The sequence below is a fragment of the Anolis sagrei genome, chromosome 1 (genome assembly GCF_037176765.1).
Source record: "Anolis sagrei isolate rAnoSag1 chromosome 1, rAnoSag1.mat, whole genome shotgun sequence".
NCBI lineage: Eukaryota > Metazoa > Chordata > Lepidosauria > Squamata > Dactyloidae > Anolis > Anolis sagrei.
This window is the reverse complement of record NC_090021.1, coordinates 68861457-68888580: the sequence shown is the minus strand read 5'-3', so window position 1 is coordinate 68888580 and position 27124 is coordinate 68861457. Positions and strand designations below refer to the sequence as shown.

General features: G+C 40.7%; 1 protein-coding gene across 2 annotated transcripts in view; it reads left to right on the top strand.

The window, feature by feature from the left end:
• TMEM181 (transmembrane protein 181) overlaps window positions 1-27124 on the top strand; it is a 40408-nt gene continuing 13284 nt past the window's right edge. The window contains exons 1-11 of one of the 2 annotated variants that reach the window (XM_060753653.2): window positions 1-1187; window positions 8558-8661; window positions 11652-11701; window positions 13864-13954; window positions 15752-15882; window positions 17325-17441; window positions 20101-20181; window positions 21393-21492; window positions 23799-23929; window positions 25166-25257; window positions 26421-26478. In XM_060753653.2, coding sequence (XP_060609636.2) covers window positions 1042-1187; window positions 8558-8661; window positions 11652-11701; window positions 13864-13954; window positions 15752-15882; window positions 17325-17441; window positions 20101-20181; window positions 21393-21492; window positions 23799-23929; window positions 25166-25257; window positions 26421-26478 — 1101 coding nt within the window. In that variant the 5' untranslated portion in view covers window positions 1-1041. Of the gene's footprint in view, window positions 1188-4867; window positions 5031-8557; window positions 8662-11651; window positions 11702-13863; window positions 13955-15751; window positions 15883-17324; window positions 17442-20100; window positions 20182-21392; window positions 21493-23798; window positions 23930-25165; window positions 25258-26420; window positions 26479-27124 lie in introns of those variants that run through there. The other variant, XM_060753654.2, reaches the window with a different exon arrangement.

The window sequence follows — 27124 nt, the reverse complement described above, 5'->3', positions numbered from 1 at the left end:
AGGGAGGGAGGGAGGAAGCGCGGCGCTGTCCTTGGTGCTGATCTCTGTCCACTCCCGCCGGAAACAGGCGGAGAGAGAAGAGGGAGGAGCGGGAGGAGCATTTGCGCCTGGCAAGCTTCCCTGGAAGGCTGTGGGAGCCTTAGGGCCACCCTCGGGAGTTACTGTTGGGGTCCTTCCTTCCCTCGCTCCTTGTCTCTCTCCCTTCATTCCTTCCTTCTTGATCTCCCTCTTTCCCTTCTTCCCCCCTCTCTCTCCTTTCTATTTTCTCCTTCCTTTCATCCATCCTTTCCTTCTCTCCCCGCTCTCTCCTTCTACACCTTCCCTTCCTTCTCTCCCTCCTTCTATCTTTCCTTCCTCCTTCCTTCTCTCCATCCTCTCGCTCCCTCTTTCCCTCCCTACCATCCTCTTTCTTCCTTCTTCCTTCCCCTCCTGCCTTCCTTCCCTTCCCTCTCTCCTTTCTCTTTCCTCTTTCCTTCCTTCCACCCATCCTTTCCTCCCTCTTTCCTCCCTTCCTCTTCCTTCTCCTCTTTCCTTCCCCTTCCTATCTCCTTTTTCTTTCTTCTTTCCTTCCACCCATCCTTTCCTCCCTTTCCCAGCTCTCTCCTTCTACCCCCTTTCTTTCCTCCCTCCTTCCTTTCTCTTTCCTTCCTCCTTCTCTCCATCCTCCCGCTCCCTCTTTCCCTCCCTCCTTACCTTCCTGCCTTCCTCCCTCTTCCTTCTCCTTCCTTCCTTCCCCTTCCTCTCTCCTTTTTCTTTCTTCTTTCCTTCCATCCATTCTTTCCCCCCTCTCCCCGCTCCCTCCTTCTACACCTTTTCCTCCCTCTCTCCTTCCTTTCTCTCCGTCCTCCCGCTCTCTCTTTCCCTCCTTCCTCCCTCTTTCTTCCCCTCCTTCCTTCCTTCGCCCAACAGCCGCATCCCACTCTCCCTGGGTCTTTTCTTCCCCGTCGTGGGCCATGGCGGGGCGAGGGCAGTGGAGGCGCCAGGCCTTTTCCTCTTCTTCCTCTTCCTAAGCGAGGCAGGCCTTCCCGGGCGGCGGGGCCCATGTCGGGCTGCGGCATGGAGGCGGACTACCCCGCCTTCGAGAACCCGCTCTGCGGCGAGCTCAAGCACATCTGCAAGCGGCTCCGGGAGACCTACAAGGAGATCAAGGAGGACCTCACTCCCTACAAGGAGGAGCGCTACTACAGGTAGGAGAGGTAGAGCAGAAGGGCGAGGGGGCTTTTGCTCGCTCTGGCTTCATTCTTTGGCTTCAGAGAAAGGGGGGGGGGAAGGCTGAGGAGGATGAGGATAGGAAAGGAAAAGAGAAGGGAGAGGAAGGAGCCTCTGCCTGTTGCAGGGAACAAACTGTCACCACCACCACCATCAATCATCAACAGGCCCGAAGAAGGATTTGTTCTTCCTTCCTTGAGTCTAAGGCAGTGGTTCTCAACCTGTGGCCTTCAACTCCCAGAAATCCTAGCAGATGGTAAACTGACTGTGATTTCTGGGAGTTGTAGGCCAAAACACCTGGGGACCCACAGGTTGAGAACCACTGGGCTAAGGGCCCTTCCAAACTGGCCCTATATCCCAGGATCCGACCCATGGTTTCCTGCTTTAAACTGGATTATATGAATCCACACTGCCAAATAATCTGGGATAAACAGAAAACCTCGGAACAGATCCTAGGATGTAGGGCCTATCTGGAAGGGCCCTAAGAGAGAAAGTGGGAGAGTGAAAGACGGAGACCTTTGCCTATTCCAGCGAGCACCAGTCACCATCATCCTCATCCTCACCATCATCATCATATGTAGCAACAAAAAATCAATATAACAATAACTGTTTTATTTTTTATTTACCATGTCAGGAGTGACTTGAGATACCTCAAGTTGCTTCTGGTGTGAGAGAATTGGCCATCTACAAGGACGTTGCCCAGGGAACACCTAGATGTTTGATGTTTTACCATTCTTATAGGTGGTTTCTCTCGTGTTCCCACATGGGGAGCTGGAGCTGACAGAGGGAGCTCAACTCGCTCTCCCCTGATTCAAATCACTGACCTATCAATCAGCAGTCCTGCTGGCACAAGGGTTTAATCCACTGCACCACCCAGAGCTCCTAACTATTATGATGATAATAGAACTTGCATCAGACTCTTTATTTCTAATTTTGTGTGGAATTTGAATTCTTGGTAGTCCAAAACTCCGGTTGCTGACACCTGACAGAATGTGAAACCAACAACAGCAAGACAAAATTTATTATTTATCCAGTGGCAACAGCCAACTGAGGAGCAATATCATAGTCACCAATGGATCTTCTTAGGAGTAAACAGTTGAGGAGTCATTGGTAAAGCGAGGCTTTCTCATTCTTTCCAATTTCTCATTAGTTTCTCCTCCTTGGTGCAATAGGGGAGGGGGGGGGGAGGAAATTGAGTGATGATGGGTCTCTTTTTGAATGCATTTCTGTTTTTTGTTTTAATAATATCATGGTGAAAATGGTTTCCATTTCAACGTGGCTGTTGGTGATGGAAGGCAGCCTTGTCTCAAAAGGCCTATCTGGTGTAGTTCTTGGGAAGCAGGCTTTCAACCGATGATTACTAAAAGGATTTTGTTAAAAGATGGGGAAATAGCTGTGAATTTCTTCCACCGCCATCCTCTAACTCTATTTAGGGTTGTTCAGCTATTTCTCTATTGAGATGAATGGCACTTTGGAATTTATTCTTTTTACAGTTTAGCAAAACTAGAACCCAGGTCAACTAATACAAGAATTAATAGGTAGTTTACATAGAGATTACACTGACTAAAGTCTGAGAATAGTTTTATTTTCCTTTGTAATGCAGGTCCATAGAGTCACTTTTTCAAATCCTTTTCTTGAAATATTAGATGAACCCCAACTCTTCTAAATCCCATAGAAATATTACTTCTTCAGTGAGAAGCTTTGCTTGTCATCTTAGACCAATAAACACTGTCAAATAATCCATATTATCAAAGCAGAGAATCCACATTGTCTGCTTTGAACTGGATTATATGAGTCTATATTGCCATCTAATCCAGTTTAAAGCAGATACTCTGGATTTTATAGGGCAGTGTAGAAGGGGTCTTAAATCATAAAGTGAAACTAGGTTTGGCCTCCAGAATTGTTGTTATACTTGTTGTTGTTCATTCGTTCAGTCATTTCCGACTCTTTGTGACCTCATGGACCAGCCCACGCCAGAGCTCTCTTTTGGCCGTCACCACCCCCAGCTCCTTCAAGGTCAGTCCAGTCACTTCAAGGATACCATCCATCCATCTTGCCCTTGGTTGGCCCCTTTCTTTTTCTTCCATTTTTCCCAGCATAATTGTCTTCTCTAAGCTTTCCTGTCTTCTCATTATGTGGGCAAAATACTTCATTTTGGCCTCTAATATCCTTCCCTCCAATGAGCAGTCGGGCTTTATTTCCTGATGTTGTTACACTACAAATCCCACTATTTCTGATTTTTGCCTAGGCTACTTAGGGTTGATGGGAAGCACAGTCCAGCAACACTTAAGACACAGGAAGGAATGCTCTTTCCTCACTCCTGTCTTAAGCAAAAGTCATAGAGAAATTGAATCACAAATAAACTGAACTGGAAGAAAGTGTCCATTTCCTATATTTTCCAGGGACCTAAAGGCAAATCAGTTTGAATTACATTATATGGTCAGTGTAGACCAGGCATGGGCAAACTTGGGCCTTCCAGGTGGTTTGGACTTCAACTCCCACAATTTCCAACAGCATCAGGCAAGCATGAATGTTACAACTGGCCACTTGACTAGCATTGAATGGCCTTGCAGCTTCAAAGACTGGCTGATTCCTGCTTGGGGGATCCTTTGTTATAAGGTGTTAGCTGGCCCTGGCTTCATGGCCGGAATAGCTAGGTTGCTGTGAGTTTTCTGGGCTGTACGGCCATGTTCCAGAAGCATTCTCTCCTGGCATTTCACCCACATCTATGGCAGGTATCCTCAGAGGTTGTGAGGTCTGGAAACTAGGCAAGTGATGTTTATATATCTGTGGAATGTGCAGGTTGGGAGAAAGAACTTGTCTGCTTGAGGCAAGTGTGAATGTTGCAACTGGCCATCTTGATTAGCACAGAATGGCCTTGCAGCTTCAAAGCCTGGCTGCTTCCTGCCTAGGGGAATCATAGCCATACACTGTGTCTCAGACATTTTTTCTATAGGGTTGTTGTAGTTTTTTTCGGGCTGTATGGCCATGTATGGCCATGTTCTAGAGGCATTATCTCCTGACGTTTCTATGGCAAGCGTCCTCAGAGATTGTGAGGCCCTAAAGCACTTGTAAAACTACAACTCTCATGATTGCATAGCATTGAACCATGGCAGCATAGCATTGAACCATGGTAAGTGGTCTGGAGACATCTCAATGCAACCAGAGGCTGTTGTGAGTGCATCTACACTAGAAAATTAATGCAGTTGTACACCACTTTCCCTGCCATGGGTCAGTGTTATGAAATAATGGGAGCTTGAGAAACTGCAAGTCGCTTCTGGTGTGAGAGAATGTCTGCCAAGACGCTGCCCAGGGGACGCTCGGATGATTTGATTTTATCATCCTTGTGGGAGTCTTCTCTCATGTCCCCGCATGAGGAGCTAGAGTTGATAAGAGGGAGCTCATCCGCCTCTCCCCGGATTCGAACCCGCGACCTGTCGGTCTTCAGTCCTGCCGGCACAGAGGTTTAACCACTGCGCCACCGGGGGCTCCCCAGGATTCCCTGCAGGAGCGGGACGCCTTCTTTTCCTGTCACCTAGGCAACAGAACACACAAGCCTCCCTCTGGAGTCGCGTGCATTCCTTCCGCCGTCCCAGCCTCCCTGATGGAAAGCATTGCCTGCAGCGCGCAGGCGCAGAGCCGCTTTGACTCCTGGCGGTCTCGGAGTGGGCGGGGCTTTTTAGCCGGGTGACGTTTGCGGAAGTCTCCGAGGCTGCCACGGAGTGTAGTTGGGATGCGGGAGCTGCCTCCTCGTTCGAGGCCGACTGCTGGAGAGAAGGCGCAGCCGACGCACTGCGCATGTGCAGTGGGGGAATGGAGCTGTGAGTTGGGGGCACGAGAGGGGAGTGGGGCGAGAGTTGTACACGCTGGGGTGAACCCAGTTTGACACCACTTTGACTTGCGGGGACTCTATGCTCCTGGGAGTTGTCTGCTATAAAGTGCTGGTGCCTCACCAAACTAGAGAGCTCAGGATTCCATAGCATTGAGCCATGACAGTTAAAGTGGAGTCAAACTGCATACATTCTGCAGTGTAGATGAGGCTTGGGCAAGCTTGGGCCCTCCAGGTGTTTTGGACTCCAACTCCCACCATTCCTGACAGCCTCAGGCTCCTTCCTTTTCCCCCCTCAGCCGCTTAAGCGGCTGAGGGGGGAAAAGGAAGGGGCCTGAGGCTGTGAGGAATGGTGGGAGTTGGAGTCCAAAACACCTGGAGGGCCCAAGCTTGCTCACACCTGTCTTAGAAAGTTTCCTCAGCCTTAGCTTGTACTGCCACATTTGAAATTAAAAGGTAAAGATTTCCCCTTGACATTAAGTCTAGTCATGTCCAACTCTGTGGGGTGGTGCTCATTTCCATTTCTAAGCCGAAGAGCAGGCATTGTTCACAGACACCTCCTAGGTCATGTGGCCAGCATGACTGCACTGAGCGCCGTTACCTTCTCGTCAGAGTGATATCTATTGATCTACTCACATTTGCATGTTTTCAAGCTGCTAGGTTGTCAGAAACTGGGGCTAACAGATTCAAAATGCTTTTGGTCAGCAAGTTCAGCAGCTGAGAGGTTTTACCCGCTGCTCCATTGGGGGCTCCACAAGCAGCAATTCCTGTAAGAATTTGGTAAAACAAGTGCAACCGCTTGTCCTTTCCCACTTGCTTTTTTAAACATAGTGATGCCTTCAAAATAGTTTTTAGAAAAACCATTAGGGTTGAGCAGCAGGTTAAATTGCTGAGTTGCTAAACTTGGTGACCGAAAGGCCAGTGGTGAGTTAGGCCCAACTTCTGCTAAAGTAGCAGTTTGAAACATGCAAATGCGAGTAAATCAATAGGTACTGCTTCTACTGGAAGGTAATGGTGCACTGTGCAGTCATGCTGGCCACATGACCTTGGAGGTGTCTATGGACAACGCTGGCTCTTCGGCTTAGAAATGGAGACGAGTGCCACCCCCCAGAGTCGGACTTGACTAGACTTAATGTTAAGGGGAAACCTTTACTAGGGTTGAAGTTTTATTATTATTAACTATTTTGCAAATGTCTTGCTGTAATTTTGATCTCTCCATACTCTTTTTTTCATATTCGTTCTAATTCTCAAAAATGATTTTATGAAACGTATAAGAACAAGGTGAACAATCTGGTAAACTTTGAAAGAAGGAGTGATTTCTTCTGCTTATGTTTCCTGCTTGGGACTTTCTTCTGGTGGAGGCTTCAGTGTACACCTTGGTCTCCTTTCCTGCCATGTGCCCTATCTTTTATGTACTGTCATGACTAATGTCTTAACATTCAGGGCCCTGGGAAGTGGTTCCACCTTCTTGCCCTGCAGCATATTTGTAAATGGGCCACTTCCCTGTAAACCTCTATCAGAGTAAAGCAGAAGGTGATACTTCCTTAGAGATTGTTTGGCAAATGTAGACTGCTGAACACTTTTGAAGAGATGTGTCCTTCAATAATTTAATAAGCTTTAGCATTTGGTAGTGTTTTAAGTTTTGCAAGAGCTTGATGTAAACTTAAGTGTCTGAATTATGGATCTGTTCCTGATCAAATCTTGGTTCCACTATAAAATCACCAAGGTGACCTAAGACATTATGCTTTTTTACATCTCCTAATAGCATTTATCTGATAAGAAAAATTAGTGGATGATTAAAAGTACAATAAATGTAATACCAGTGAAGTTTTCCAAAATAACATTTTAATTTTGCATTGCATTTCCAACAGGCACAATAGTAAAACCTACACTGATTACTTTTTGAATACATACGTATATTATTAATCCCATTTCCAGTTGGATTAATGTGTATTTTTGAGACCCAGCCTACTGTAAATATCTGCATAGTTTATCTATCTGGTTTTTTCCCCCATTGCTGTAAGCACAGTCTTCATTTCAATTCATGATTATCCATGTGGAACATGTTAATTCATCTCTCTATTCTGGAGACAGAGTAAACATTACACAGTATCACAGGTTCATTATCTGTTGTCTGTAAATCAACAAAAGATTCTATATGCTTGTCAAGATCATGACATTATGATAATCTACTGTTCCACAGCTACAAATATACATACCATCTGCTCAGCTGTGGCAGGCTTTTAATTTTTTTAATGTATGTCATAGATAGCAGGACCCAAACATTCTCTTTTTTTCTAGTGCCATGAAAAACTCAAAGAGCTGGTGAAATTATGCTGATATGAAGCAAAGTGTCAGATGTAAGGAGCTGTGGTGGGTTATGCTATTAGGGGTTAGAGTGCACGCTTACTCAGAAGTAGGCCTCAATTAGCTCAATGAGGCTCATATTGGGTAAGTGTACAGAGATTATTGGGAGCCCTTGGTGACGCAGGGAGTTAAACCGCTGAGCTGCTGAACTTACTGACCATAAGGTTGGCAGTTCAAATCCGGGGAATGTGGTGAGCTGCTGTTAGCCGCAGCTTCTGCCAACCTAGCAGTTAAAAAACATGCAAATGTGAGTAGGTCAATAGGTACCACTCCGGTGGGAAGGTAATGGCTCTCCATGCAGCCATGCCGGCCACATGACCTTGGAGGCGTCTACGGACAATGCCAGCTCTTTGGCTTAGAAATGGAGATGAGCACCACTCCCCGGAGTTGGACATGACTGGACCTGATGTCAAGGGAATACCTTTACCTTTACCGTGGTTAAACATCCTTTATCCAAAATACCTGGGACCAGAAGTATTTGGACTTCAGATTTTTGGGGGGAATTTTGAATACATGCATTTACATATACATGCATAATGAGATCTTGGAGACTATCATTTAAACATGAAAGTAATCTATGTTTCAAATTTACTATATACAAATAGCCTGAAGGTAAATTTATGAAATGTTTTGAATTAATACTTTTGTGCATGAAACAAAGTTTGTGTACATTGAAACACCAGAAAGCAAAGGTTTAGTTGTTTCAGGCATCCATACAGACAGCTTTGGATTTCGGAGTATTTCAGATTTCAGAATTCCAGATAAGGTATGCTCACTGTGTGGGGAACAGAAACTTTAGGAAGTATGCTCAGGTAGATGTTCAATTTATTGGTTTACTTTTATGTTTCCTCAGCTTTCTGGTAGTACAGGGCAACTTCCATATCTTTTATTTTTCTGACAATATATGCCATCCCTAGGCATTATCTCAGTCTCCCGGTGCAACTCTATGGTATTCGTAGACCAGATGTTCTCCATTTTAATAGAGTTTGCTGTTTTCCACATTCTCATACCCACACAAAGTTCCGTAACACATCTGTATGTGATACAAGGAGTTGTACTATACATTAAAACCAACAGCAACATTAAGTCTTTTCAGATGCTTTCCTGTTGGAGATCTTCTGACCTAATTCCTTCCATTATTTTCCCTTGCAGGCTGGCCCCAATGCGATTGTATACACTGTCCAAGCGCCACTTTGTCTTGGTCATTGCTGTCTTCTTCCTCTGTTTTGGTTTGACTGTCTTAATTGGGATCGTAGGTAAGATTTACATCTTTTTTTACAAATTTATACATGACTATCATGTCTCCTCTTAACCATCTCTTCTGCAGGCTGATCTTCTAGATTTCTCAGAAATTGTTTATTTTGGAGATACTTGTTTTGTAGAGATGTAATAATAGTGATTATTTGAAAGGGAAAATTATATTCTTGTATTTGTTCAGTTCCCTTAGCTTGCCATTCTTCTTTAAAATGCTAAAAATAGCTGAAAATATCTTCATCTCCAAATCACATATGTCTTCGGGTTGACATCTTACTAATAATGCCCTTGGCTTTGATCCTGTGGTGTTTTTAAAACAATATGGCTTCAAATAATGAGTTATGATCACTAATCGTGGTTTAGAGGCTAGATGTAATGTGGAGCCATGTCTGATAGAATACAGAAGCCATCTATTCCAGTCATGAACGATATTTATTCCCACATGGAGCTAACCTCTTGGCTTGTTTTACAATATCCTGCATGTCCTTCAATAAATATTTTCCATTCTCTTTTAAATAAGATTTGTCAGTTCTGCTTTTTATGATAAAAAAATAAAGGAATAAGACAGTAGCATAAACAAACTATTCAAAGCTGTGAGAGATGCTGAGAGTCCCGGTGACCACTTCTTCCTTAGGTCACAAAAGGCATGCGCTCCCCAACAGAATAGGGTGACCACCACTGGCTGTGCTGTTAATCAGGATGTTTAAAGTTCATTTGCTTGTCTGTATTCTTGTTTGCCAAGAATATGCAGCCTGTGAATACAATGCAATGATTTAAAAACAGGAAAATGTATGGTTTTTGAGCTTGATTTTAAATGTATCTGAAAACCTATTCAGCAATTTACAGAACATACGAGGACCATAATGAATGTGCAAATATCTGTTTGGAATGAGGATGATATGGATAGAGCACGTACCTCCCATGTTTTTACTAAATATATTTACTTAAAATGGGTGTGGCAAACTATATTTGCTGAAAGGAGTGTCATCCACTTCAGGGGCAGATGACATCAAATGATATACACCTGATGACAGGGGCTGGATTGTGTGAATCCCAGCTTTGTCCAGTACCTGGTTAAACTGCTAGATGGAGATTATTTACCTGACTCTTCTGCTTAGGACCTGAAGAGGGAAATGCTGTCCTTGTAGTTGATACAGAGCACGAAAGACAATTCCTGCTGTTGGTTCCTGACTGACGGCTGATAGAAAAAAGACCACTCTTTGCTGAGAGAGGATGCAGCTTTGAGAAGGAGTTTTATGGGAGCCTCTACAAATTAGATGGAGAACCTCTGTAGGTCAGATTTGGACCATTGGATGCAGGTTTCTCTCCCTTAACTTAGATTAAGGTTTTCTAATACAGTTCCTTGGAATGCTTGAGTTCAACTTCTCTTATTGGCTATGGATCCAGCAGCTTTCTGGGATAAGATGAGCAGCCAAAATTAGAGGATTTGGAAACCAAGTCCTATGAGGAATTGCTTAGGGAGCTGGGTGCTTTTAGCTTGGAGAAAAGAAAGCTGACACCCATGTTTAAATATTTGAAAGGATGCCACATTGAGGAGGGAGCAAGCTTGTTTTCTGCTGCTCTGGAGACTGGGACACAGAGCAATGGGTTCAAATAGCAGGAAAAAAATATTTCATCTAAACTTTATGAAGAACTTTCCGATGGCAAGAATTGTTTGAAAGTGAATATTCTGCTGTCTATGAAATCTCCAGAGCTGAGTGACCATCTGTTGAGGGTGCTTTGTGCTTTTCCTGCATGGCAGGGAGTTGGACTGGATGGCTCTTGTGGTCTCTTCCACCTCTATGATTCTATGAATCATTGCTTATAATTGGAAAACTATTCCCAAAGACATGCTGTTCTCTGCAGAATAAAAAATTCAGTTAATGTGTTTATGCTTTCAAGAAAAATTACTCTGTAAAACTGCTTTCCAGTATCTTGTGGTACTTTTTGCCATGCTGGAAGGGTGGACCCGACCTTTGCTATTGTGGAAAAAGTGGTGATGCAGTAGTTTCTTAAAGTCTTATGAAATTGCTTTGGCGAAGTGGTTTGTTGACTTGAGGCCAAATAATTGATAACCCTTGTTTGCTTTAGTGGTAGTAAGAAAAGGCTCTCCAGTTGCTTTAAAAAGGATTTTTCACACTTTTAAAACAAGATAAGAAATCCAGTGCAAAAAATTAGGGTCTAAGAGATCTATCCAAAGGGGAAAAGTATGGAAAAGTATTTTAGCTATTTTGAAGAGCCTTGCTGGACAAAAACCGTCTACTCCATCATCTTTTTGCCAATGCTTCCTAATGTAATATAGAGAGGTAAAGTTTGAGGATTGATTTAAAATGGGTTTTCTTCTCTCCTCCTTATGGCAGAGTACATTTTGGCCCCATCTACCCTGCTATGTTATGCAGTTTAACTGGATTGAACTTCATTGTATGGCAGTGTGGACTCTTATAATGAAGTTCAATGCAGCTAAACTTCATAATGAAACTACTTATATGGCAATGTAGATGGGGCCTTTAGTTCAAGAAATACTTGTATGTCCTTCAGAGGAAAACAGTTTAGAATTCTGCCCAGAGAGATTTCAAGAAAGTGTCATTTAAGTTGGCCTCCAGGTTGCTAAGTGCTGCCATTTATGAATTTTGGAGACACATTTTCTTTAAATCCTTGTGTTTGTCATATTGGGTTCCACTGGGCATGCTTATTTTGCTTTCCAGCAGTATTTAGCCCAGATACAAAGGCAAAAATCCTCTCCTGCTGTTTGTGCCAGGAATTGTGTTAGATCCTGCTGTACTGTAGGATTATTTGGCTAATACATGTAAGAGATTGCCGTTCAGTTGATAGATGTGTAAAATAGAATAATGTTTGCTTTTCTCAACAGACGCCTTCAACTAACAATATATTCTACCTTTCTTGAAATATTCAGTTACAAAGGTAGACATTAGCATCTCCTGGAGCAATACTTATTTGTAAATTGAGTTCTGTGTTTCTGTGTATTTTACAGGTCCCAATGTCATTGTTTCAGCAACAACTCAGTTGAATAATAGTTCCAAGGTAAGTCTTATTAAATTCTGTTTATTGCTGGTGCATGCTGACTTTGCATAATCATGTCTAACACTTGCCGTGAAGGTTGACAATAGTCTCAGTGGTTGTGGAATATATTCAGCTTCATGCTAGCTTTGTACGTGGCAAGACTGTAAAGCAGTGCCCCAGCCAGCTGCTGCCATTCATCCAGCTCAGATCTGGACCCTCTTCATCACCTTCAGACTATGAGATGGAATCACTGCTGCCCTTTCCCCAGCTGTAGCTCCTATACTAAAGTCAATAGTGGCAACATAATTGCTGTCTGGCCAGCCACTGTACGGCAAGTGTCTGACTGAGCAGGGGTCATGTTAGAAGAGGCCTTGTGCATGCCTCCACGGTGTCTCAGATTATTTTGCTAGGTCTCATGGGACCTATAGGACCTATATAAGCCCTTTCCCCATGTGGCCTGGCTTCATTCTTTGGACAGCTGTTGCTGGATTGATTACCCATTTATTGGCCTGTCCAGCAAGAGGTACTTGCTGTGCAATGACAACCCAGGAATACATCAAGGGGAGACAGCACCTGATCTTTTAAGTATCTAACAGTATTCCTTGCCTTGAGACGTAAATACCTCTATGTTCATAGCACAGCACACAATAAAATATTTTCCTTTTAAAATAGAGTACCAGCTGTTCAAAACTAAGGCTAATTCACACAGTATTTTTTTTTTAAAATAACAAAAAATAATCTTAAATAAATGTTATATTGCATTGCTCAGACATTATTTTTCATCTCTGCTTCCTGAATCCTTTGTGCTGATCAGAATAAGTTGGTTTGTTTTCAAGACCATGTGCAGAGAAGCAGAATCTCAGTTGTAATCAGGAGTCAGAATGAGTTACAATCAGTGATTCCAAAACTCTAGTTCTCCACATGTTTTGGATTTTAACTCCCAGCTGTCTTGGGATCAGGGATTTGGCAAGCAGAAGTCCAAAACACCTAGAAGGCCAGAGGTTGGGAAACCTGTCGTTAGTCTCAGTGCAAATAAAACCATTGACTCAATGAGATTCACACAGTTTTAAGTTCCTGTGTGCTATTATTAAGGAGAACCTGACCTGGGGCATTCTCACTGTGGCATTGGTTAAGAGGGCCCAGCATAGAGTGTATTAAATGACACTTTTAAGGAACCAACAAGTGAATGAAAAACTCCTGGTGACTTTCTACCGCTGTGCTGTAGAGAGTGTTCTAACCTATTGCATCTGTGTATGATTAGCTAATTGCACAGTGGCAGGTAGAAAGGTGCTCCAGAAGGATACCACTACTGGCCAGAGAATTATTAGTTGCCCTCTCCCCTCTTGGGAATAACATTTTATAATTCCTGCTACCTTAAGAAAGCTCAGAATATTCTTAAGGATCCATCTCACCCTGGATATTCTTTTTTTTTTTTTTTGAATTATTACCATCTGGCAGGTGGTGTAGGATAATAAAAACAAGGATAAATAGGCTGGGTGATAGTTTTTATCCCAGGACTATGACTATATTGAACTCTATGGGTTCACACTGATGTGGCATTAGGAGTTGTGCAATAGTGATTAGAATGTGGAAGGATGGGTGCTTTGTTTTTGTAATTCTACATATATAATGTATTGAGGATAGAATTTAATTTTGTTGTATGATGTACAATGACAATAAAGTTCTTCTATAAGCATTGATTCACTATGCCGCAGCTAATTTAATGGATGTACTCTGGTTGGAAGTACCAGTAGGATTCAAGTCTAAGTTAGGGTTTGGTTTGGTTTTTGTCAGACTCCTTCCCAACTCTACCCCATCCTTCCATGGAAAAAGAAAAACAGCAGAAAATAGGGGCTGGAACCTCCTCCTCCTCAGGCACTTATTAAAGCTTTGTTATGAATCCTTGAGTAGGGTTTGTGAGTTGCCAAAGACAGCACAATTTTGAAAGTAATACTGTAACATGCATGTTTCTTTTCAGTTGGGAAAAGCTGTTTGTATATGCGTCTTTACTGCTAAATAAATCTGCTAGTTTTTGTATTAAGTAATGCGAGTATGATTTACTCTTAACATAAATGGGTAGTCAGGATTATGTAGGGAAATCTTTTAATTACAGACCTTAACTTTCTCATACAATTGAATGAATTAATGTGATTAAACTTTTAATTCCATTTTTTCTCTTCTAGATAAGCCAGTTTAATTTAAGTTCCCAACCATTATCTACTTACAATCAACAGTTATGGCTGACATGCACAATGCAGTTGGGCCAGCCTTATGGTAAGAATATTATTTAGTTTTATATTAGTTTTATTGTAACATATTAATTACGGTATATATGCATCAGTTTCATACATAAATCTGTCTGTCCCATGACCGTAAAACATGGAGGTGACTGGCCTTTGCATGATGTATTAAATTTAGGCTGTCCTCCTCCCTACTCTATACCTTTGAGAAAGTCATAGAAATAGGGAGGGACTCAAGCATTGTGTGGACTGTAGAGTATTACCACCGTGCTGTGTGTGTATGTATTGCAACAAGGTTGCAATGAAAACATATGACTTTAGTCCTTTCGGCCAATTCAGAATGGCTTTGTGCAACATCTCACTGTGAAAATCAAGCTGTTGAAAAGAAAATGGCTACAGTTGCACAGTAGACTGGGTTTGCCAAAAAGAGGCTTGTTTCCGTGTTCCTTGCAGCCAGGAAACCAGAAGACAGTTACTTCCTGGGAGAAGAGCAATGGCCAATCTCGATAAAATAGTGAGGAGTAGAGACATCACACTGGCAACAAAGATGCACATAGTTAAAGCAATGATATCCCTTGTAGTAACCTAGGGATGCAAGAGGTGGACCGTAAGGAAGGCTGAGCGAAGGAAGATAGACACTTTTGAACTGTGGGGTTGGAGGAAAATTCTGAGAGTGCCTTGGACCACAAGAAGATTAAAATAGTCCCTACTCCAGGAAATAATGCCCAGCTGCTCATTGGGGGGAAGGATATTAGAGGCAAAGATGAAGTACTTTGGCCACATAACGAAAAGACAGGAAAGCCTGGAGAAGACAATGATGCTGGGGAAAATGGAAGGAAAAAGGAAGAGGGGCAGACCACGGGCAAGATGGGTGGATGATATCCTTCAAGTGACTGGCTTGACATTAAAGGAGCTGGGGGTGGTGACAGCTGACAGGGAGCTGGGCTGGTCCATGAGGTCACAAGGAGTTGGAAGCAACTGAATAAATAAACAACAACAACAACAACAACAACAAAATCATTAATGGTAATACCAACCAATAAGTGCATTAAATGTTATAGTTGAAATTGTGGTTATATATGGGCCAAATTTTGGTTGTATCACCATTTGAGTCTTTTTCAAGAAAGAAAAAGCTGCATATAAATAATAATAAAAATAATACTATCTGTTATTGAAATGAATAATGGAAATAAAAAAAATGAAATAATGGCTTTCAAGGTTCAGACACACCTCCTTTTTTAGAATAACAGGATGAAAAAACTGTTTAGGAACAGATGGGAATAAAATGTGGAACAGGAGCCATAGGAAATAGAGAACTAGACTGTGGAGGATATTTATCAATTCCTTGACTCAAGTTCTTTTAAGCATTTTTAAAAAGCTTTTACCAGATGTTAGCCATGGGTATACAATTGTGAGGTAGCAAATGTTATTCATTTTAAAAGAAAGGGAAAGAAAGAAAAACCCCATATATCTCTAGAGAAACACCATGCTTGTATGATAAATGTACAAGTCATATATATTATCCTCAATATCTCAGTGTTTTCTGGACTAACTTCCTGGGCTAAATACCAGTAGCTGTTCTCTTCTATGCATCTGTGAATGGAGAAGACTCTAAAACTGTTATTTTTACCAAGCCAAGGGCATGTGAACTTGCCAAGCTCCATTTCTAGGATCATAAAAGATTACAGAACATAGGTCATAGGAGCTGGTTGATACCACGTGGTACAGTAGAATCCATTAATTTTAGGTTACTACTCCACCTACTATCTTTTTTCAGATTATATTACCCAAGCTGCATCTTAAAACAAACTTTTTGCACTTAAATTTTCAGATAACAAATGGAAAAATTTGAAAGTTGCCTTTAATATGTCGGTTATAATACGTGGAGTCGGAGAGAATGCAAGTGTACGAAATTTCAACAAGGAAAAACACAACCAAACAAGGATCCTCAGTTGTGCACCAGTACGTACTTTGTGGAGTTGCTTATAGCAGTGTAGAATAAGTGATGTGAGGATATAGCTCTGTTAGCAGTATTGTTTTAAAACCGTTAGCTTCTTTATATAAAAATGCAAATTCAAAACCTGTCACTACAAGAAGAAATTGTAGGCAAAGTTTTTTTCAAAGATCCTGGAAAATCATTGGCTGATTACCCTGTGTTAGGTGATGGAAGGCAGCTTTAAAAAAGAAAAAAAAAGGGGAAGGGTATGAAGTCTGAATTGCAAAGTGTGTGTGCTGTGGGTATGAACCTCCAGGTTCTGTTTCAGACATCTGCAATCTAAAACATGTTCAGGTTTGTAAATAATCTCCTAACCAGCTGCTGAGTTTAGTACTTATATGAAGGGAAGGCATCCTTCCCTTCTCACAATTATCCTCTCCTGTAGCCCCAAAAACCTCTTGCAGAGGCTCATGGAGCCCTTCTGAACAAGATGGACCACATTACAGGGGAAAGGGGGAAGATACATTGTTTACCAGTGGCACTACTTTTCCAGTCCCCATGCAGTTGAGTGTAATATAGCTCATGGTATAGTTTCTTTATCTGATTGGAGGCCAGAGAAGGATAGCCCATTGGGGGTGGGGGTGGCAGGTGAAGGAGGAAAACTATTTTCCCCATTTTTGCTGGTTATTTCCCCTCCCCACTTCCCATTTCATTAGCGAGGGTTGTTTCCACAATGGTAACATGGATGGGGGGAATAACTGGAAAACAGGGGGAAATGGTTTTACTTCTCCAATCCCCCCACTTTCCGTAAAATAGATTGTGCTTCTCTCTCTAGCGCCCCCTGGTGGCCTCCACCTAGATAATGGAACAGTACCTGATATTAAGAAAGGCCACTCATCTTCTAAACAGAGTTGTGATGTGAGTGGGTTGTAGGTGGAAATGAGAAGCAAAAAAGGAAAGATAGTTTGTACAAGGTGCTTTTTTGTTCACATAACCCATTGGCTTCAGCTGTAGCAGTTTTTTGTTCCATTCAATAATATTTCCACTAGTAATTAGTGGCTCCAAATTGGCACTCTTGCTGCATAGGCTACATGCAACTAAGGTGAATTTAAGACAAGAATGGACAACTGTGGTCCTCTGCCAATCTATCCACCTCCCATAATTCTTCATGTTTGAGGAACATCTGCTCAGAGTTGCCCAGCTGTTTCTTGAGAAAACAGAACAGGGTGCTTTTGTGACCATCAGGCAGTTTTTTTAAAGTCTCATGGCAGAAGCAGGATGAGTGTGCCCTTACCCTGAACTATATCCCAAAATTACCTTTTACCTGCTCATCATAATGGTTGACATAGGTGCGGATTGCCCAAAAGTCCAAAATGTTTACTAATCAGTGCTTTTTGTGTATGTTTTTTCCTCATTGCCCTTGCATTGCAACCCTCTTCCCATGCCATTCCCTACCATGCTTTTACAGCAATGTGCTGAAATTATTGTGCTGCATCTTGGTTACCTAAACTACGCTCGTTACGAAATCAGCGTCTCCTTTGAGAATCTTTCTCCATTCTACCAGATCAAGAGTTACAACTTCACAGTAAGTGTAAATATAGGAAAAATAAGTGAAAAAAAGAAAGATTAATTTGAATTACAGATTTACATGCATTGATGTTGCAGCGATAATAGATGCATTACTTCACAGGACAGATGTAGGTGTTATCCTCACAATATTGTATTTTTTAATTCTAAGATGTGCTTTTCCCTCTAAACAAACATCTCTAATAAAGGGGTGCATCTTACAATCACAGAGGCTTTAAACAGAGGCTGGATGGCCATCTGTCAGGGGTGATTTGAATGCAATATTCCTGCTTCTTGGCAGGGGGTTGGACTGGATGGCCCATGAGGTCTCTTTCAATTCTTTGATTCTATGATTCTATGATTCTACAGGTGTATCTTACATTTTATTGTTGTTGTTGTTGGTGGTGTTACTGACATTAGGGTGCATCTTACGATTGATGGTGTCTTACAATTGATAGTAATATGGTCGTATTAGCAGAATTAAAATCCAGACTACTACTTCTTGTAGTAAGTGAAGAAACATCAGGTTGTTGTAGGTTTTTTGGGGCTATATGGCCATGTTCTAGAGGCATTCTCTCCTGACTTTTTGCCTGCATCTATGGCAAGCATTCTCAGATGTAATGAGGATGCTTGCCATAGATGCAAAGCGAAACGTCAGGAGAGAATGCCTCTAGAACATGGCCATATAGCCCCAAAAAACCTACAACAACCCAGTGATTCCGGCCATGAAAGCCTTCAACAATACATTGAAGAAACATCCTTTTAAAATAGCAATACCTGTCTACTTCAAATACAATTGTTGAACCTGTGCTTCTGAATTAGAATAAAAATAATTTTCCATCATTGACTACTATCAAGTAACATGCTAAACATGTAATTTGAGAAGGTGAGGATCTTAGAATTCAAAAGGCCTAAACTATGTTTCCCAGAATTCTGCAGGTGGCAGAAGACTCCCAAAATGCAGGACTGCTCTCTTTAATTTGGCTTGGTTCTGATCTTGATAGAATCCCTACCTTATAGAATAATGACAATAGAATTAGATCAAAACTTGCACTTGGTGTAGTTTTGTTGGTGCTGTTGGGAGGTGTAGTTGTCTCTGTTCCTCCCTCCCATTGCCATCTCCTGTGCCATTCTGTAAGCTTGGGTGACACTCTAGAATACCATGGAGGCACTGTTGGGGTTGGCAAGGGAATTGGTAATAATGGCATCCAAGTTCCATCTGCAGAAGAAGGAGCCTTTTCAGTCATGGAGAGTAGCAAGTCTGGATCTAGTCCTTCATCTTTTTGTTGTCGTGTGCATAGAAGTTTTTTCCAACCTATGGCTGCCCTTGAGCTACCATCTCACAGGATATTCTTTAAAAGATTTGTTCAAAGAGTTTTGATATTGCTTTCCTCTGAGGCTGAGAGAGCCTGTCAATACAGGCTCTGACGAATTTCAAAGTGTTCTGGTGAATTGCAAAGTGCTTTGAAGATGGCTTATAAAAATGAAGCTGAGGGCGTATTGTTAGAATGGAACGTACAGGCAACCTTTTATTCTGTTTCAATGTATATTCAATGTTTCTGTCAGTGGCATTCAAATAGCAAAATAAAAATGATCCATTGAGATATAAACATAAGAATGTCATTAAGAGATTGATCAAAAGGCAAGAATATAAAACAACACCCACATACTAAAACAGCAGACATTTAGATTATGTCAAGCATTTTTTAAAAGAAACCCTAGACCAAGGGTCCTCAAACTAAGGCCCGGGGGCTGGATACGGCCCTCCAAGGTCATTTACCTGGCCCTCGCTCAGGGTCAACCTAAGTCTGAAACGACTTGAAAGCATGCAACAATAACAAAAATCCTATCTCATCAGCCGAAAGCAGGCCCACACTTTCCATTGAAATACTAATAATTTTATATTTGTTAAAATTGTTCTTCATTTTATGGGTAATTACTGTATTGTTTTTAAGTGTTTTGTACTACAAATAAGATAAGTGCAGTGTGCATAGGAATTCATTCATGTATTTTTTTCAAATTAAAATTCGGCCCTCCAACAGTTAGAGGGACTGTGACCTGGCCCTCTGTTTAAAAAGTTTGAGGACCCCTGCTCTAGACTCTTAACCTGGTAGACCCAATGAAAAAAAATTGCATGATAACAAAAGAATTGCAAAGAGGCAAGCAGCCACTGTGTTGTAATGGTTTGAGCATTGGACTAGAACTCTAGAGACCAGGGTTCACTTCTCCACTCGGCCATGGAAACCCACTGAATAACTTTGGGCAAATCACATTCTTTTGGCCTCAGAGGAAAGCATTTTTTTTAATTAAAAAAAACTCATAGTAGATTTGCCTTAGAGGTGCCAGAAACTTAAAGACACACAACAATGTAATTTTATTTTTTTTATTAGGTGTTTTAAATTTTATGTTTTCGTGTTTAAATGTCCTCTTATCTTAGGGTGAATTGTCCTATTGAACATAGTTATATGTTGTTTGAGTTATGATTTGGTTTATGTATGTAAGGCATTGAATTTTGCCATTATTTTTGGTAAACCACTTCGAGTCCTCCCAGGGTTGAGAAAAGCAGTATATAAATGCAGTAAATAAATAAATAAAGTAGTGTTGAGGCCATCTGCATTCCTAGAGTTGTGTACCTGTGTACACATATGCTAACATGCTTGTTTTTTATTTTATTTTAGTGGAAAACCTATAACCCATCCTTCTCACAAATGGAAATCTGGTTTCGATTTGTCTTTGTTGTCCTTACTTTCATAGTCACAGTGAGTGTTGACTTCCTAGATTATTTTAATATAAGGTTTTATGGGTGCTGTGAAGGGAAGGGAGGGGGGCTTCATGGCTTGGAAGAACTCGGTGAAATATGACAATCAAACTTTGATCTTCTGTAACTAATAAATATCAGTGTTTGAAAGTGTGCCCTCTATAAGAGAGATCTGGCTATATGTGTTCTTGTTTGCTTTGTTTTGTTTTGCTTTGTTTAGAGCAATTGAATTGCCCTTCAGAATATTAACAAAATCTATTTAAATGGTTTTATAACTAATGTTTCTTTACGATTTTGTTTCTCCCCTTGGGGAGATAGGGCAAGATATAAATAAAGTTATTATTATTATTATGAAATAAAAAGTTAAATAAAAGTACTAGAGTGAGGCTGGCGAGCAATCAAAATGGCCATCATGACAGATAGAACGTTGTGAACAGAGCCTGGAAGTAACAAGTCACAAGCAATATTATCAGGAGGTAGTTTAGTTACCTTTTGGAACAATGAAGGTGTACACCGTTTCATTTAAAAATAATGCATTATTACATGTGACCGTTTCTAGTTAGTATTTAACATTTCTTTTTAAGGCATTTTAGAGGCATTTAGACATATTCTCTGTTATCTTATCCAAGGTCTGTTTGTCTCTCTCAGAATAAAAGCAAGGGGCAAAAGCAAAGTGAAATGGAAAACAATGAGCAGCACAGTGCATAAACATTAAGCTATTTCTAAACACTGTGCCAAGTAATAGTTGTGAAGTAATTTTCAAACATTGTAGTAAGTCATGAAGAAAAATGAGCTTCCTTAGCTCAAATTAAGTGCAATACAAATAGAAGAAAGAGCAAAACTTGAAAGGGGAGAGATTACTTTTTAATACTGCTGTCCCTGAGTCATTGTGGCATTAGGGCAAAAAAGTAAGCCCTCCAAGCTCTTGATCAGCAAATATGTCTTGGGCCACTTTCTGTCTTGTTGTCTTTCTTTGAGACTGTTACAAGTGTCACATGTTGTCTTCGATATTCGGAGGGCAATATGTGGCTCCACAGAAGAACAGTATTTTTATGCCAGATCTTTTAACTCATTATGATTTGCTCTTTCTCTGGAGTACAATCCATCTCTGCTGGTCTTGCTGTTTGATAGAGCCCTTGCTGTACCTCACCTCCTCTAAATTCCTGGAAGCACAGTGTGGTCACTGATGGTTTCTCTTGTGTTCCTTTGCAGTGTCTCTTTGCACACTCGCTGCGAAAGTTCTCCATGCGTGATTGGGGAATCGAGCAAAAGTGGATGTCTATCCTTCTTCCTCTGCTGTTGCTTTATAATGGTATTTATATGAATTGCGCCATGTTTGGATGGATCTCTGGGGCTACCCCTTATAAAACATCTTAGTTGTCTCTGTGAGATGGGTAAAGGGGGTCAAAACAGTAAGACCTCTGTATTCCATGACCCGTTATATTACCCCACTTCTTGTCGTAGCATTCCACACAACTGCATTGGAATTCCAATGATTCCGAGATTCCAAGGAAAGTATACTATAGAAATGCTGGTAGGATGTAGCCATTCCTAAAAAGACAATTGTCTGCCATTGTACAGATATGTGAAACCGTGCAGTTACGGGCATCTTAATGTACATACATACCCATTTTATTAATGGTTGTCTATATTGTGAAGCAGAATTGGATTTGGTTTGGGAGCTGGCATGATCCTAGACTGGGGATAGGGAAACTTTGGAGTTTTCAGATGTTTTTGACTCCAGTTCCTAGTAGCCTCGGTCAGCCAGATCCATGGTAAGAAATAATTGGAAATGGAGTTTAAAGCATCAAAGGTTAAATCAGCTTTGCTTCATTGTTTTTTTTACTCCCACCTTTTATGTTCATATGTCCAGGACAGCTTACAACTGCAATAATAATAATAATAATAAAATAAAATACTAAAATATTGATTGCATTATTGAAAACAGCAGTGTAACTCTGGGATATGTGTGTGCAAAATGAGGACATTGTTCTGAAATCATAATGAAAGCATCCTAATGAAATTTGCTTCAGCCCAGACTTTATAACATAATAGTACTTTTACACTTCAGTTGAACATTTAGTATTATAGTTTAGGTATTCAAAGAAAGGGGCCGCAGTGGTGCAGCAGGTTAAACCGCTCAGCTGTAGAACTTGCTGACCAGAAGGGCGGCAGTTCAAATCCGCGGGATGGGGTAAGCTCGCATTGTTAGCCCCAGCTTCTGCCAACCTAGCAGTGCGAAAACATGCAAATGTGAGTAGATCAATAGGTACTGTTTTGGTGGGAAGGTAATGGCGCTCCATGCAGTTCATGCCAGCCACATGACCTAGGAGGTGTCTACAGACAACACTAGCTATTCGGCTTAGAAATGGAGATGAGCACCAACCCCCAGAGTCAGACACAACTAGACTTAATGTCAGGAGAAACCTTTACCTTTACTACCTAAAGAAAGGGTACAGGTAGAATTATAAAAGGATTGCAAACACAATAATAATTGTAACTGTTAATTGTTTTCACTAGTTCACTCTCTGAAATGATAAACATTTGGTGTGGGAGGAAAATTTGATGGGGGCAGAATTATTATTTGGGGACAGTGTCCTCAATTTGTTCCCCTCCTGTAACTATACCCCTTATTGCAAACATAATAGATCAATCATCTAAAAAGAATAAAAACAACATCCAACTTAAGACCATGTGACATCATATGACTCATTAGAAAAGACACCTATGCTTGGAAAGGTAGGAGGCAGTAGAAAAAAAGGGAGGCTATGTTGCAAGTGAGTAGACTCAACCAGGGAAGCCATAGCCCTGAATTTGCGAGACCTGAACAGAGCTGTTTATAACAGTGGACTTTGAAGCCTTGCATAGATTAGGATCACCATTAATCAGAGTCAGCTTGACAGAAGTTAATGACAACCATCACTCAGCCAGATAACACAGTCAATATATCAGGCTATATCTGCCTATCTGATCATGGGCTTATAGGATACTCTGGGAAGCCACTGAGAGACTCTGCCAAATTTTTGTCATGGGCTTGCTGGTATGACTTCAGGCTAATCTCATTGCTAGATAGAGAAAAGACTATTCGAGTGTTACATTGTAGAGTAGTCTTACAGATAATCAGGAACATTAGATGTAAGTTGCCCTCCGTCCTCTATTTATGTATCTCTTTGCCCCATTACTCTTTCCCTGTATGGTTATCTCAAGTATCTGGTTACACAAGGGACCTTTGTTTTCTCTGGTCTTATAAGCATAATGGTCTTTGCTCACTTTTGTGGGGAAAGAGTTTTCCCTCAATCGCCTAAATCATTCCTTGATTTAGACCATTTTGGGAGGCTGGAACTACTATGATAGTGGGGTAGTTGGTTTCTTTTGTTGTTGTTGCTGCATTTGTTTTGCTCTAGATTTAGTGTGTGTGTGTGCATGCATGCCTATTCTTGAGTGCCCTTTGGGAACATTATTAATGGGAATCCCTGGTCATGGGCATATTATGTGGAAAGTAAATGTTGCCTGTTACCCATTGGATTCTTGATCCTGAACTGTGAGGAGAATAACAACTACATATGAGTTGCAGTTGAAGTGGTGACTTGTAATCTTCTTGCTTCTGTTGTTTTGCAGATCCCTTTTTCCCTCTCTCATTCCTAATCAGTAGTTGGTTTCCTGGAATGCTGGATGACCTCTTCCAGTCTCTGTTCCTGTGTGCTTTGCTGCTCTTCTGGCTCTGTGTTTACCATGGTATCAGAGTGCAGGTGAGGAAAGGAAAATGTTTCACTACCACCTAAAGTCTGTCCTTGACCTCTTCATTTGATATTAATCTTTAAATCATGGTCAAGACCTATTGAGAATACATCCGCAGGGGTGGGGGCTCTAAATAAATAAGTGATGTTTAATTGCGGTCTCTCTTCTTAAATATAAGACTACTTTAATTTGCGACACATGTTTGAATCGGAATAACTATGGTGTACAATTTTTGTATCATGTGATTTTAATATTTATCCTAGGATGTTTTTAATGCTTTATCTGACTGTTTAAGTTTTGCTTATGTCTTATGTTTAATGGTTTTAATGATTTTAAGTCGTAGTTATATGTAGTAATTACTTATTATGATCTCTTTGTTTTACTGTATGTTGGCATTGAATCTTTGCCATTAATATGGTGTAAACCACCTTGAGTCCCTCCAGGGGTGAAAAAGGTGGTATATAAATACAGTAATAAATAAATTGTCCTCCCCCCCCCCCCCCCCCAGAAAGGAAATGGATGTAGTGAGTGGAAGCAGAGGCTTGTTACATTTGGGATGAGAAGCATAGTCCACTGTAGGTTTTAGTCTGTGCTTTAAAGATGTGAAATGTACCTACTTTGAAAGAGGGTCCATCATTTTCAAACACATTATATTTTTTAGGATGGATTTAGCACTTTGGATTGCCCCTTTAAAATTCAAATTGAAACTGAGAATAGGTTTGCCACCTCACTGATATTGAACCGTCTCCCTTTTTTGAGTTGGTTTCTGTTTCACCCATAATCCTTGTCAAATACATTAGGCTAGAAATGGAGGTGGCAGTGGAAGCTGGTAGCCCTAGTAATAAAGCTGCTCTTATTTAAAATTTCCCAAAATAAACTTGACTTTTAGGATAGTTTCCCCCCCAAACTTTGGACTAAAACTCAGAGCATTTTTCTAACTCAATTGACATTGGAGCCAACAGTTTACAGTAAATAGCTGATCAAAGAATAATGGCTGAGCAGCAGTGTGAGCTTGGACTGTAAGCAAATTCAGCTTTTCATGATACTCTTTTCTCACTCCCAAAGTTTGAAAACAATTTCCTGAGTAGTGAGAAATCTTTTTTTTAAATGAAGGATGGATAACACAAGCTAGTAAGATGAAGTACAGTAAAGTGCATTTCGCTTAAGTGTGTTATATTTTCATATTATTGAACTTGCATTGATGTCCATGAAGCAAATTTAATATTAATTTGTATTTTTTCATTTAGGGGGAAAGGAAGTGCGTAACATTCTATTTTCCCAAATTCCTTATCGTTGGTCTTCTGTGGTTGGCTTCTGTTATGTTAGGAATATGGCAGACGTAAGTACTTTCCCTGTTTCCTTCTGCTTTCTAATTAACCTCAACAAGGAAAACAATCATTTTATGTGGCAATAGGGGTCATACAGTCCTTCCCATTTTGTCGGTATGCAACTCTCATCATTCCTCACCACTGGCTGTCCTAGCAAGAACGGGTGAGAGGTGCACCCCTGTGTTCACGAACCATTTTGCAATCTTCTTTGACCTTATTTCCCCATAAGACATAGTCAAGGCTTTTATAGAAAAGGACGGTTTTTTCCATGGGTTATTCACTTATTCAGAGCAGTTCTTCTTTATCTATATTGCATGTTTGCCCCATTAATGTGTTACCAAAATGCTTATGTTTGCAAAACGCTCTTTTCAAAAAACACATTTCTGAACTGCTATTCCCATGATCACCTCATCAGCATGACCATTGTATTTGGCCATGTACTCAGGTTTGTTATATACTGAAAGTGGAACCGATCTTTTATTTCCTTTTTCTGGAAAATACAGGCAGTCCCCAGGTTAAAAACATCCAACTTACAAATTCACTCCTGAAAGAATTATCATGGAGAAAAGGTTTCTCCACTAAAGCTTTATCGTAAATCTTTGTTTCCAGGACAAACCAATTTATAAAAATTCAGTTATCACAGAGACCAAAAGTGAGGGAAAATCTTCTGAACAGGGGCACAGACAGCAAAACAAACACCCCAGGGGTGTTAGCCCTTTCCTATGCTATCCAAATCTTACATATATATGCATGTATATAGGCATATCTGTCTGTCTGTCTGTCTGTCTATCTATATCTATCTATCTATCTATCTATCTATCTATCTATCAATCATCTATCTATCTATCTATCTATCTACCTATCTATGTGTGTATATATATATATATATGCATAATATATGTGTGTGTATATATATGAAAGAATATGGTTGGGGTTACACTTAAGAAATGTACTTGTTCTCCCTTACATTCAAACTGAACTTTAGAACAAACCTACAGAACCTATCTTGTTTGTACCTTGGAGACTGTATGTAGATTTATTTAGAATGATGATTTAAATTGCCATGGGGAAGAAAAGATCAAATGTGTTTAAAAGTTTGTATCTGTACATTTATCACAGGCTTTGGCCCACCATGCAAATCTGTATATCCATGACCTGTTTTGTTGTTTCTTAGTGTCAATGAACTACATGATCCAACTTACCAGTATGGAATTGATACAAATCACTTGCAAGTAAGTGAATATGAAGTTATATTTTGAGTTTAACGTAGCAGATGCTAATAATGTGGAGCCTTCTGTCCTTCCAGGGTGCTTCTTGCAAAACATTTAAATGTATTTAGCTCATGTTTCAATTTCAAGAAAAGACTGACTCCTGGAGTAACTTTTAGATCCACTTCGTATGATTTCAAGATTGGAAACTTGATTTGATTATGCTGTGTCAGATTGCCCTGATTCATGCATATTTCTGGGCTAGTCAGGAGGCTCATAGGTTTGAAAAGGAAAAATCGCTGATCTTTGTGAAGTTCTTTGGTTAACCAGCTCTTGCAAAATATATATGCCATATGGTTAATCTCAAATGCAATTTTTGAGGTAAAATGAAAACATTTTAACAATGCTGTGGGGAAAAAATGCAGGGCAGGGGATGATGATATTCACAGAAATGAAAAAGTAAGAGAAAAAACATAGGTAACAGTGTAAGATGAGGTTATTTGAATATTGAAAATATTTATTATTAGACTTCTAACATGCTTTATAGCTCAGAGTGCGTTATTGTTTATAGATATAATCAGCATTGAATATATTACTGTTTATGACTTCTATGTGTGATGAGACATGCCAGAGTTTAAAAACAAGGTAACTGTCTGCGAACCAAGTCTGC